General features: G+C 35.4%; 1 protein-coding gene across 6 annotated transcripts in view; it reads left to right on the top strand.

Moving 5' to 3' along the window:
* Positions 1-3706: 3706 nt before the first annotated feature.
* The window catches only part of LOC138691562 (gastrula zinc finger protein XlCGF57.1-like), a 449766-nt gene continuing 439381 nt past the window's right edge, over positions 3707-14091 (top strand). Inside the window, exons 1-4 of one of the 6 annotated variants that reach the window (XM_069813634.1) lie at positions 3707-4159; positions 4417-4514; positions 7181-7318; positions 10672-10745. In XM_069813634.1, the coding sequence (XP_069669735.1) occupies positions 4422-4514; positions 7181-7318; positions 10672-10745 (305 nt within the window). In that variant the 5' untranslated portion in view covers positions 3707-4159; positions 4417-4421. Of the gene's footprint in view, positions 4279-4416; positions 4515-7180; positions 7319-10669; positions 10746-14091 lie in introns of those variants that run through there. The other 5 variants (XM_069813632.1, XM_069813633.1, XM_069813643.1 and 2 more) reach the window with 5 other exon arrangements.

The following is a 14091-nucleotide window of genomic DNA, read 5'->3' as shown; positions in this document are numbered from 1 at the left end:
TAACATCGACCTGTGCCGTTCTCTCATCTCTGCTGATATTCCTCTCTACAAACTAAAGAATAAGGTCTTCAGGGAATTCCTTGAAAAATATACTCAACATACAATCCCGGATGAGTCAACACTTAGGAAGACGTATGCTCCATCCATCTACGATGAGACAATACAGAAGATAAGAGATGAAATTAAAGATAGTTCAATTTGGGTTTCCATTGATGAGACTCCCGACAAAGAAGGTAGACTTGTTGGTAATGTAGTTATCGGTTTGTTAAGTGAACAATATTCTGAACGAATTCTTTTACATTGTGATGTTCTAGAAAAGTGCAATAACAAAACTATAGTTAAACTGTTCAACGAAGCTATGGGTATCCTGTGGCCAAAGGGTATTATGTACGATAATGTGTTATTCTTTATTAGCGATGCTGCCCCTTATATGGTCAAAGCTGGACAAGCATTATCTGTTGTATATCCTAAATTGACTCATTTTACTTGTGTGGCGCATGCATTTCATCGTGTGGCAGAAGTGGTCAGAGACAATTTCCCTAAAGTAGATTTGTTGATTTCATCAGTGAAAAAAGTATTTCTCAAAGCTCCCAGTAGAGTTAACGTGTTGAAAGAAATGTACCCTGAAATTCCATTGCCACCAAAGCCAATTTTAACTAGATGGGGTACATGGCTAGAAGCAGTTGAATATTATGCCGAACATATAGACTCTATTAACAATGTTCTCCTTGCATTGGACTCTGAAGATGCAGTCTCAATTGATACTGCGAAAACAGTTACCTGTGACATAAGTGTGAAGAATGACTTAGCTCACATTCAGCATACATTTTCATGCATCATAAAAACGCTCAAAAGTCTCCAAAATAGGCACCTTTCACTATCTGAAAGTTTTGAAATTATAAATAGTACTGTGGAACAACTGAATCGTGGTAGAGGTAAAGTTGCAGATGCAGTAAGAGCTAAGGTGGACACTGTACTTTCAAAAAACCCTGGATATGAAGAACTACAAAAGGTTGTTGCTGTGATGAGTGGTGAATCAACAGTGAAGATTAACTTGGACTTATCCCCAGCAGACATTGTGAAATTGAATTATGTACCAGTTACTTCTTGTGACGTCGAACGCTCTTTTAGTCAGTATAAATCTATCCTCAGAGACAATAGAAGAAGATTCACTTTTCAGCACTTGAAAGAAATGTTTGTAACCTATTGTTATGGTAACAGACAATAAAAATTGTGTTTTGTTGAAACTACATTGGAAGATAAGGTACGTCCATTATATTTTTTGTTTAGTTTGATTAAAATGTACCAATATTTAACGTACATAGTCATTTTTTTATAATTTTAAGTCCATATTTAATTCCATATTTTGGTAAAAATCCATATTTAATTCCATATTTTGGTAAAAATAACTACATATATATTTACATATTTCATATATTTTTAGTCCATATAAATCCGTTCCCTGATGATTATCTTTTATATTGCCTACATAAAAACATGTTACAGTAGAGCATCGATTATCCGGCATTCCGTGTTACCTGGTTAGTTTTTTCTTTTATTAATTACGGTAATGTAGTACGTATATACAGTACTGAACAATAACAAACTCTTTTTAAGTAAATTATATTAGGCACTATACTGAATTATGAATAAAAACAGTTTATTATATACAGAAAATGTGAGTATAGCGTCTTCATACATTACTGGATTCGACCTCTGTTCCTCTAATTTTACAGGATCAAAAACCATATAGCGCTCTCATCCTCCGTATTATCCGTATTTTTTCTTATCCCGATTGCCCTTGGCTCACATTGTCCAAGATGCACTGGTGACATTAAAAAAGTTTAACAACCAGTTCTCTCATGTTTACGTGTGTTAAATATATACGATATATGTCCATGGTAATTGCAAATGTTACCTAGAATTAATATAAAAACAGGTTCGTCCGAACTGGTGCAAACCGGCCGAATATCACCACTGCCAAGATGCATAACCGTATTACGATTTTTTCAGCTTAGTAGCTGTTGTAGTTCATTTCCGAGAAATGAAAATATTTCCAACGTTTTTACGACGGTTAAATACGCCGCAAATGTAAGTTTGAAAAAAATTTGTCCAAAAGTAGTCAAACTCCATAAATATCCCACATTGGAAGCTCTCATAAAGCGGAACAATTTGCCCAGAACTCGCATCGTTCCTGATGGGTGGCTATCCTATTGAATTGTGGACAGAAATTAGAATGGAATGTAGGCTTACATTCATTCAGTTATCATCCATGAACATAATTTTGTTGCTCCAAGTGATCCACAAATTCACACGAGAAATATTGAAAATCAATAGATGCATGCAAAATGCAAGTTAAAACGTAAATTTGGAACATCACGACAATTGTTTCCGTCTTACAGGAAGTATGTGCGCGGACAAAATGCAGGCATGTTTGCAACATTTCTTATTACATTGCATGCAAACTACCCTTTGTAGAAACCAAGTAAATTTGTAAGTACAAATATTACTATTACTATTACCAGAATATTGTACGAAATGGAAATATAAAAATTGGAGATTTATCCTTCGAAGAGGTGGAAAAATTCAGATATCTTGGAGCAACAGTAACAAATATAAATGACACTCGGGAGGAAATTAAACGCAGAATAAATATGGGAAATGCGTGTTATTATTCGGTTGAGAAGCTCTTATCATCCAGTCTGCTGTCCAAAAATCTGAAAGTTAGAATTTATAAAACAGTTATATTACCGGTTCTTCTGTATGGTTGTGAAACTTGGACTCTCACTCTGAGAGAGGAACATAGGTTCAGGGTGTTTGAGAATAAGGTGCTAAGGAAAATATTTGGGGCTAAGCGGGATGAAGTTACAGGAGAATGGAGAAAGTTACACAACACAGAACTGCACGCATTGTATTCTTCACCTGACATAATTAGGAACATTAAATCCAGACGTTTGAGATGGACAGGGCATGTAGCACGTATGGGCGAATCCAGAAATGCATATAGAGTGTTAGTTGGGAGACCGGAGGGAAAAAGACCTTTAGGGAGGCCGAGACGTAGATGGGAGGATAATATTAAAATGGATTTGAGGGAGGTGGGGTATGATGATAGAGACTGGATTAATCTTGCACAGGATAGGGGCCGCTGGCGGGCTTATGTGAGGGCGGCAATGAACCTTCGGGTTCCTTAAAAGCCATTTGTAAGTAAGTAAGTAAATATTACTATCAATAAAATGGCATTAAACTAGCATTATAAATTAAACTTATTCTCCTTTGTGGACATAATGTATGCCTATACACTGTTTGCTTGATAGTGTCACCAGCGAATAGGGATTATAAAGAATGGACACTGAGCGAATTTTCCTGTGTTTTGTTTCTCTGTGCGCCAGCGGCTAGTTCCACTTTCAAGCGCTAGAGGTAGTGTAATCGAGCATACGCGAAAATAATAATTGAGAATAGAATTAAGACACAGGATCCATCATCGCCTACCTTATTGCATAATCCAGTAACGCTTTGCTTCAAATAAATTCAAGTTAACAGCTTTTCCTTATTTCTCAGTGACAAACTAGTTGTAATAATAATATTTTATATTTCAAATGTCATAAATTATATTATGAAATAATATAATACATTATAAAATTAAGTATCGAATTCGTTTAATATTTGTATATAATATAATGATATAATATAGGTATATGGTTTTACTTCTCGTATGAGTTTTGTTTTTCCATTTTCAGCGCTATCAAATCATTACATATTTTAATTGTTGTTGGGGTCAACGTCTGAACTCTCATTATAAAGGAACTCTAGAGTCTATACATTACAGTTAAAGAAGGATTTATTATTGTATGGATCCAATTTATTTTATTTGAGTACATAATGTACCTAGATGTATTAATTGTATGTGTTATATTTCCGCTGTGTGACTGCTAGCTGGTGTGATGTCAGCGCCAACTCTAGGGAGAAAGCAGAATCTGACGCTGTAGCTGGCTTGAAGGTCATTGAAATCGGTCCGGCTACATCAAAGGTACCGACGCGAAGTGTCCATTCTTTATAATTCCTATTCGCTTGTGTCACTGCCCTTTAGATCTCAGTGATCACGCGAACTCGTCTCTGCATCTTACTTCATTTGGGACGCTGAAATAATCATTTCCTGGAAGTATGTATTGTAAGTAAACATGGGCTTTAATCTTGAATATATTATCATTCTAGATTGATTACGGTCTTTGTATTACTTCAGTATAAGTTGTTTCTGATTGCAGCGCACATAATTTCCCCGTAAGTATCAATATTCATATGGATCATAACATAGTGCTTCATATTCGCCGTAAAAATCACAGTTTGTAGCAACGAGTAAAGACGTTTTCCCAACAGCTTACGATCTGCAAATGGATGTCAGTTGCTTAATTCTTTCAGTTACCATGGATGTGATAAAGGCGGAACTCGAGGTCGACCCACTGTCTCTAGAAACAAGTGACGACACAGATGAGGATGAGAAGAAACCTATATTAGAGGTATATTATAAGCCATTACTATCTGTTTTGTATATGCGACATTTATATAAATCTGTGGCCGGGAGGAAAAAGTTCTTACGTCATTTTTCGTAAAAATGAGATTTTTATATATTCTGACAGCGGAAACAATTCTGTACAATCTGGTAAATTGGCTAAAGTCAAATAAGACTCCTGACTGGATTTATAGAGCATTACCAAAATGTCCTAAGTACTTTTTGAATCGAGCACACACAGAATAAAGGGCTTAAGAGTATTTAATAATTTATTTCTTACAATTCCTCACATGTTTACTTCCCTATTAAAAAGGTCTAATTTGTATTTTAGCCATTTTATCACATACTGATGCCCTTTCCTTTTAAAACTTCAAGCACCAGGGTAAACAGTCCTATAATTGCTTTATAACCATTTTGCATTCCTAATAATTTATTGTCTCATTTACTTTGACATGAAAAAGGTCTTATGTTTAATAGTCCGTTCTACTCAGTTTGGCTTCTAATCTTAAAAGGGCTTAAGTGCGGCTATTTTTGGAAATAATCAAGAAATTTGTTAAATGAGCAACACTACCTATTTTAGAAGAGATATAAACAAATAATATCCAGGAAAAACCACTTAATTAAAAAAACTCTATAATTGACACCAGTTTCAATTTTTCTACGCTCTCCTGAAAAGTATAAAATTTTTACTTAAGACCTTTTTCCTTCCGGTCACAGCAATATAAATTTACCTTACGACATAAAGTGTTCAGCTCTCAAATTATATTCACTGGACTTAATGAAACAAAAAAAAAAAATCTTGGACGTCCTCGTCTTATTTGTCACCATAACACATTATGTACATAAATTATATTTCACGGAAAACCATTTTAAAGTTGATTAGAGTTCTTAATTTAATATATTATGGTGTCGAGGAAGCATTATTGAAACATTCTTTCATAAACTATTCTCACTTTTTAATATTTTACAACATATCTAATGCAACACTTCTTATAAATTAAGGCATATTGATATCTGTATCGTGCATATGGTGCAGTAAATATGCCTTGAACTACAACTTGCGACCTCTTTAGTTATCTAACATGTGTGTAATTTTTTCTTTGTGATTTTTCTAAAATAAATCGTATTTTGTAAACTATGTACAGGATCGACACTTCATACACTGGCTTGCAATGTAATTTATGAGATTAAATTTGATTACCAAGGTAGATCTATGATGTGGTTGATTTGTGATGCGTATATAAAATATAATTACATGTTTTACCACACATTTATTTGCAGTAGGATAGTATAGAAGGTCGAGCAGCTTAGCAATATATTAATTATTAGCGATTATTATTAATTTTGAAGCCAACTGATTTCTCTCTTATATTTATTATTTTTTCTGTGTTAATACTAAACGATGTTTAAAACGATATCATCAAAACATGTCGTTGTTGTTGTTTTTTAAGATATTTCATACAAGTTTCTCTCATGCTCTTATTGTTTTATTTTATCCTAATTGTTTTCTATGTAAAATCATGTTCGCCTTCTATTCGGGCCCTTATAAAATTAACATTAGTGCTTCTGACTGTATGAACCCAAACATTGACTTTTCTAAAAGAAACCTTATTATTAACAAGCATTTTTATGGATATACAGAATAAACAATTTAATGCTCATATCTGCATACAGGCCTACTGTCTAAAGCAGGTTTTATCATATTTATAAGAAATCCACTGAAAAATAAAAAGCTCAACACACAGAATATCAATTTTTTCTGTTGTACCACTGAGTCATTAAACCACTGAGATAGATAAAACTACTTTAGTATTTATTTTACGCCATTTGTAATGAGTTGTTTTAGAAGATGACTCCAATCATGCGCGTATATAATGAAAAGGCTGGTAATTCGTAATTTCGAAGGAAAAATTGTTCTGGGGCCAGGAATCGAACCCGGGACCTTTGGTTTAACCTATACCTACGCTCTACCAACTGAGCTATCCAGGAACTCTACCAGACACTGATCCAATTTTCCCCTCTATATTCACAGACCTCATAGTGGGCTGACATCCATCAAGCAACCAACGTTGAGTGCACACTAACTCTGTGTGACTTAAATTGTGGTTTTCTGTTAAACGAACAGTAACGTGTATTATGCAAATCAAGCTTTCAGTTATAACTCCCTGTAAAGTTGATTTGAATAATTTCGAGGGAAAAATTGTTCCGGGGCCAGGCATCGAACCCGGGACCTTTGGTTTAACGTACCAACGCTCTGCCAACTGGTACGTTCATCCTTTGGCTGATTCCCTGGTTGGGTTTTTCAGAGGTTTTCCCGAACCATAAAGTGAATGTTACGTAATCTGTGTCGAATCCTCGGCCTCATGTCACCAAAAACCATCTCTCTATCACCAATCCCATCGACGCTAAATAATCTAGTAGTTGCTGCACCGTCATTAAATAATCAAGTAAAATCTCTTAATTTATTAAAACTGCACTTGGAAAATGTTTTTCCACAGATAATGTACATTTTCATATGAATCCTGAACCTATTCGTCATAGTGCAAAGCACGTGCTGTGGATTGTGATCAGGCTGAGGCATATCAACTAATAGAGAGCAGCTGATAACAATAGAAGTCGTGTTCTAACACTGTGTAATAAATTGTTCATTTATGATATCTATTTGTACTGCAGGAACAGAATCTTGTGGATCAGCTTGTGACTGGTATAAAGGAGGAATATGAGGACCAGAGCCATGATCTCACAACTGAGATAAAATTTGAGGAAGGTCCGGTGCCTATTTCGTTCCCTGTGGTGAAACGTGAACCTGAGGTGAGTGGAGCACAAGGAATGCACTATGTGTTCTTCCATTGTTTGTCTTGCAGTTTGATTGTAACAGACACTACCTCTTTACAGCAGTACTTGTAGTGCCTTTTTCTCTATGATAGAGACAAGGAACTTACCACTATTTTTATTACAAGTGATGTCACGTTGCAGAGACTAGTGTTGGAATTTTGTCACAAATTATGTTTTAAATACGAAAAGGAAATTCCTTGTTATGCTAACTCTTCATTGTTGCCAAGCTACACATTCCCACAGCAGCTTTGAAAAAATATGTTCTTAAGGACATGACTTCTTTTTGTCTTCTCTGTGTCTTTGTCTAAAATTCGTAATACTTCTTACCGTTTGCAGATAATTGAGTTTGCTTTAGATTTATGTATAAACATTATCTCCTGGCTTCATTTGTTTATCACCTTTTGTTTTTAAATATTTACATATTTGCAATTTATCCTTTGTAAAACATTATCTTACCCGTAAGGAAAAGATATTTCATAATTTTACGTTAAAATATGTAGCTGATTTTGAGTGGATTCCAGAATGGGTGGTAAATTCTACAATATGTTTTGATACATACATGTAGGTACATTCTGTCAGTGAATTGCATTTATTATTTATACAGGTAGAAGACAAACGTAAAATTAGAAACACCAATTTACCAATTTTAAAAAGACTAGAAACAAACATAACGAATTTGAATTTTCGTGTACTTCTTATGAGTATACACAAAATTATCAAGTTCAGTGATTGCTTGAACAAATTTTCTGAACCAGACCAATATATGCCTGGTAATGTAAAATTTCAAGCAATACAATGACATAGTTTAGTCAAGGTTACAAAAAGTAGAATTGTACGAATTTTTGTCCAAAAATGTGGTGTTATAATTACGATGTCTGACCATAAAATTGTTGCACTGATGTCCGTATACTGGTAGGGACGAGCTACCTGTTTGAAGTTTTTTTCTGGGGTTATTTCTTACACCATTCAAAGCAAATGCCGGGTAACTTTTGGCGCTGGACACTGAAATCATTGTGCTGGCATTATCACCTTCACTCCACTAAGATATTAGATAGCCATTGCAGTTGGTAAAGTGTCGTAAGATAAAAAATTTAATTTCAAAGGCTTATTGGTCCGTTAAGTACTATATCAATTAATAGAAAAGTTTAATTCAGTCAATACTTAACAGTGAGAAATACATTAAAATTTATGTTATACCAAAAAGTAACATTACATATATTTTGACGACAAACGTTTTCCAGGTCCATAAGAGCGTCGGCATGACTGACCTTTACATTAGTAAGTAGCTTACAAAGAAAACTGCATACCAGGCAAGACTAGTAGATGATCGGAAATTACTTCTGTATGATCTTAAATAGCGGATTATTTGAATTTGGATATTGTTCATTAAGAAGGGGGCTATTGTTACTATTAGAGTGGATGGTAATGTATAATTCTTCTGCAGCATTCATGTAATTGTGATTATTGATAATTTTTAAAACCTGAAGAGCATCTTCTATGCCCGTGAGTTCGTGAGATATGTGGCGAATTTTAATTTATTCCTATTGAATTTAAAGTCGGAAACGTGTTCTCTGTAACGTGTGCGAAAATTCCTTTTTGTTTGGCCTACGTATTTTTAGGGCAATTTTTACATTGCAATAAATAGATCCCACTATTGGCAAATTTGTTGTAGTTTTGTAGGTTGTTGGGGATAATATTATTCAATTTGTTATTGGTACGGAAGGACACGTTAATCTTCTCTTTTTTAAAAAGCTTACCTAGTAGCATCTTTAATCAGATTCCGAAACTGTTACCGCAATACTAGAAAGGGTCTTGCTGTCCCTGTCACACATGCTTCTTATAATACATCATTTCTACATACAACCTAGTGCCTGCATCACTCATCTGTTTTAATTTATATTATAATCTTAACGTTGTTTCAACTAGTTAAGACCAAGTGTTCATTTTGTTAACATGTTTTACTCGACCTGAAGATGCCAATATAATTGGCGAAAACGTGTGTCGTCAAAATATATGTAATGTTACTTTTTGGTATAACATAAATTTTAATGTATTTCTCACTGTTAAGTATTGACTGAATTAAACTTTTCTATTAATTGATAAACAATTTACCAAATCCACCAAATTCGTCACTTGAAATTGAATTATTCGTCCATAAATAATTTCTGCTATTATACAGTAGTTAAATAGTTATTCTTTTGCAATCATTTTCCTCCAGTTTGCCATGGCATACTTGAAAGATCCGCTGGTGTGCGGAAGAATACCGAATGCAGCTGAACTCATCCTTCAGTAAACACAGTGTAGGTGTGCGAGCAGCAGGGAAGAGAATGACTGACTCGCGTCTAGGGTAGCCAGATCAGTGAAATTAGGATATCGTGAAAACTTGAAAAACATCGTATTTTACTTAGCTTTATGAAACAAAATATTTCTTGCATTATATGCTATTAGAAACACATGTAATGATATTGTATGTTTTCAAATTTCCTAAATATCAAGAAAATTATCACACTAATATTGCATTTTAATATTTTTCTGTTATTAAAGTTTGCTTTTCTGTTATAAACATTAAATAAAAATACAAACATTGTGTTGTTTCTCTTTGTGAATAATATGTATTTTCTCAACGTGCTTTGCACCATGTGCCTTTTTACCATACATCATATTATCATTCCCCGGTATGTTGACTTGTAAATCATTCATATAAAATTGAAAGTATTATATTTAATATATTAATGCATATGCATGTACCTAATTTATTTGTATTTTATAGTATACTAATTTGTTCACACTTGTGCAATAACGGTTAGCGCGTCTGGCTGCGATCCCAGGTTGCCCGGGTTCGATTCCCGTTCGGGGAAAGTTACGTGGTTGAGGTCTTTCCGTGGTTTTCCCTCAACCCAATATGAGTAAATGCTGGGTAACTTTCAGTGCTGGACCCCAGACTCATTTCACTGGCGTTATCATTCATCTCTTTCAGACCCTAAATAACCTGACATTTTGATAAAGCTTCGTAAAATAAACTACTTAAAAATCTGTAGGCTACTCATTTTCTCGTAAAACCATCTTAACAACAAATTATAAGAATGTGCCACAGCATTTTAAATTACTGGTACACCTTTAGTGTGCCACATGTTGAAAAAGGTTACAAAAACCGTTCTACAAGAAAAAGATGTGCCGCCTGAAATATTGCCCCAAGAATTGTCTTTTATTACCTCAGATTGTACTACGCTTATTAAGACTTAAATGCAGTTCTGTGGCAACTAATATCGATGCGCTTTTGTTCACGTAAACTGAGCTAACGTTTTGTTCTATTTGCTCTGTATTTGTAGGAAGAGCAGAGTGACTTCAATGAGGAGCCAAGGGTGGAAGTAACGGTAGAGGACAACGAGGATTTTGCCGAAAGGTGAGTGTAGTATACTAGTCTTCACGTAGAGAGTTCATTGTGTTTGAAGTGACCGTTTTCTTGACTATTCAGAAGCAGATTCAGAAGACCTTCACATTCACACTCCACTTCTCTTGATATCTGGTTTTCATAAGTACCTTTCAAACCTTTCTTCATTTTCTTCACTAAAAGTGCCTAGATTTTCAAGAAAATAATCTAGATGGACATGCAATCACTTATATTGCATCCTAGGGTCTTGAAATCTTTTACTTAATTCTACAGTTTCTTTATAATTGAAGTTTTTCTAATTCCCTAGTAAATAATAAACTACCATTTTGAGTCCATTCCAAGAGTTTTTCTGCGAACCTCTCATCACATTTAGGAAGTCTAATTTCCCTAATATGTTTGTTTATTCATTAATTTATTTGTTCGTCCGTTAGTTCAAGCATTCTAATGCAGTTAAGTACATCAATCTTTCACATCACTGGAATTACAACTGCAATAATACATGCAATGTTTTTAAAAATGTTCCTCCAGGTTCTGATATCTTTCTGTTTGGCCACTGTTTCCCCTTCCACTGCATAGACCTAGCCCTACTGTCCCACTCACACAAGACACTTGTCGGTGATGTTATTAATCCAGAGTTCTCAGAAATAAAGCTATTATCTCTCTTATTCTTCAACACTGTCATTTCCAATAACTATGGTCCAAAACGCATTTTGTATTACTTAGTCCCCCAAGAGTTCGGTGTTTGCCATTTGAGGCGCCACTGTGATGGAATTATATTCCCCATACTGTGCTTCCATCTACCATTACACGAGGCAATGATATGGGTGCTTACCAAAGTCAATGTGCATCGTTGTATTGAATGTGTGAAGACGCGAAATCATTCAGTCTGTATTTGTCTGCTTTGTTAAGCTCTCCTCTGTAGAACTGGTAAGTTATAGATATATGATTCTTTGTACAATTAAACCTGGCTATATAGTGTTTACTTTCACGTAATAATTAGACTGGCAGAGGTTAAGGACTCTACGTGAAAAATGTTTAACCTCGTGGTTAGAAATTAGCCCTCAACTACATACCACAATTGTTCGTGGACCACAGTTGTATTTCATTTTGAAATATTTGTTTCAATAAAATTTGATCAATGTGATTATTTACTTCCGCAAATACGGTACCTCAGTATATTCTAAAACACCATTTAACATTATAGTCCAGTAAATAGTGAAACAGGCTGTTCCAGCATCAATGGTAGTAGCATGAATGATGGTCCAGTAAAAGAAAACTTCAGGGTAGAAGGAAAACAACCTTCCCTGCAAGTGGCTATGAGTGCGATGAAATTGAATTGAATACAAATCGTGATGTTTCCAGTGTTCTTTCCATATTTACAGACAATGAGGCAGATGTGTTAAATTAATACTAGAGGAACATAGTTATGTGGTAGTTACTTATGAGAAGGAATTGTGGCCAAGGAAAGTTCTGAAAGTGAAGAATAATGGAGCTGTTTTTCCATGTATGGTAAGAAGCGGCAATTACTCAGGTGGCGAGAAGTGGAAGACATTTTAACGTTTGTAAAGCAACAAATACCAAGCTAGAGATAATACAAATACAAATTCTCTCTTGACTATTACACTCTTACTACGTCATAATACTTTTGACCAATAAAACGATACGAAATGACGTCTTTCAGCCAATCATGTCTGGTTATCCCTACAACCTTATCACTTCCCTAGTATTTGTTTCTTTTTTATCAGTTGCGTAGCATTCGTTTCTTTGTGTGCCGACATTTCAAACTGCAGATTCTTTAGCTACTGCACTATAAATTATGTTTTGCGATCGTTACCCGCATAGATAGTCAAATGAAAATGGCGCCTCTGTTCAAACGCTTTAGTGAAGGTAAGATTAGTGAAATAGAATTTTTCTAAGTAAATTAATACCTGTTTGATTTTATTAGAGGTCTTTATTTCTTCTAATCTTTATACACTTTCTTCTGATTTTATTACCGCTCTACCATTTCTTCTTTGTTTTCCAACATTTCAAACTGTAAATTCTTTACACTCAAGAAAACATGTTTTGCGATGGTCATTTTTTACCGCATACATAGTCAACTAGAAATGGCGGCTCTGCTCAAATCTTTTCCTGAATCTAACATTAGTGAAATATATTTTTCCTAAGTCAGTTAATATCTTATTGTTATTAGAGTACTTTATTTTTCCTATTCTTTATATACTTTCTCCTAATCGTGTAATAGTCAATTAAATCCCACTCAAATTTTAACATTCTCTACACAAATCAAAACCTCTCGTGAGATTACTGTTGACAATACTCACTACGAGCTGGACTCTGAATTGCTCCACTGCAAATTTTGAAGTGACTAACTTAAGAAAGTATATACAATTTATATATCACAATAATAATGGTTAGACAAAGTTATAGCTCATTTCCAATACTCAATTTCAAAATAATCGCAGAAAATAGCACGTTTGTGCCGTAAAAAATATATTGTGACGTTTAATTCATCAATAATATTACTTTTATTCACAACAATAATGACTTTCTATTTATGAATTTAAACACTCCCGTCAACAATGGGTATTCCACTCCACACAGCAGCACAGTATTCGTTATTGCACTCCACAGACGACAATGACAATTCACTAGGATTATTGAGGACAACAATGTACTCCTAATCACAACTAATGTTCACAAATCACTATTTACAAAACAAAACTGTCAGTTCTCAGTTCGTTTGCCTTTTCCAGTTGTCTAGCTCATTCACTCGAGTTCACTATATATCGAACCCAAGACTTCCAGAGACAGTTAACTGCACTTCGAACTCAAGACTTCGGGATGCGTTGCTTCCGCCTGGGCGCTGCCACAGGTACTCAAGTTCGCTGCGTGTCGAACCCGAGACTCCCGGACGCGTTGCTTCTGCCTGGGCGCTGCCACAGCCACTCGAGTTGACTCACGTCGAACCCCGGTCTCGAAGGCTGGCTTCCTTGCTCGCTCACGGCTGGTTCACAAAAACTGACTTCTGTTCTGAACTGCTCGCGCTTTATATGTGTTAGGTCACACATTCTCGTACCTTCGATTTTCTGGCTGTTTCGTTGCAACAATCTGTCTCGAGAAGTTTCTCCACTCTTCGCCGCAGTTGGCCTCCTTCCTTTCTCGGAACCTAAACGTTCCCCTTACGTCCGTCCCCCCCAATCCGGCCGGCTTCAGTCTACTTTCCCTTCACCACGCCACGCCGCAGCTCCCGCTGACTTGAGTCTCCCCTCTCAGCCGCGTTTCTTCCGCGCGCCCAATATTCTGCCAGATGCGTGCTCAACTCCATAGGCAGCGAGAACGTTGCAGCATGGTTGCCACA

Source organism: Periplaneta americana, chromosome 16, assembly GCF_040183065.1.
Source record: "Periplaneta americana isolate PAMFEO1 chromosome 16, P.americana_PAMFEO1_priV1, whole genome shotgun sequence".
Taxonomy (NCBI): domain Eukaryota; kingdom Metazoa; phylum Arthropoda; class Insecta; order Blattodea; family Blattidae; genus Periplaneta; species Periplaneta americana.
The sequence above is the reverse complement of the archived record's forward strand: the minus strand, read 5'-3'. Positions and strand labels throughout refer to the sequence as shown.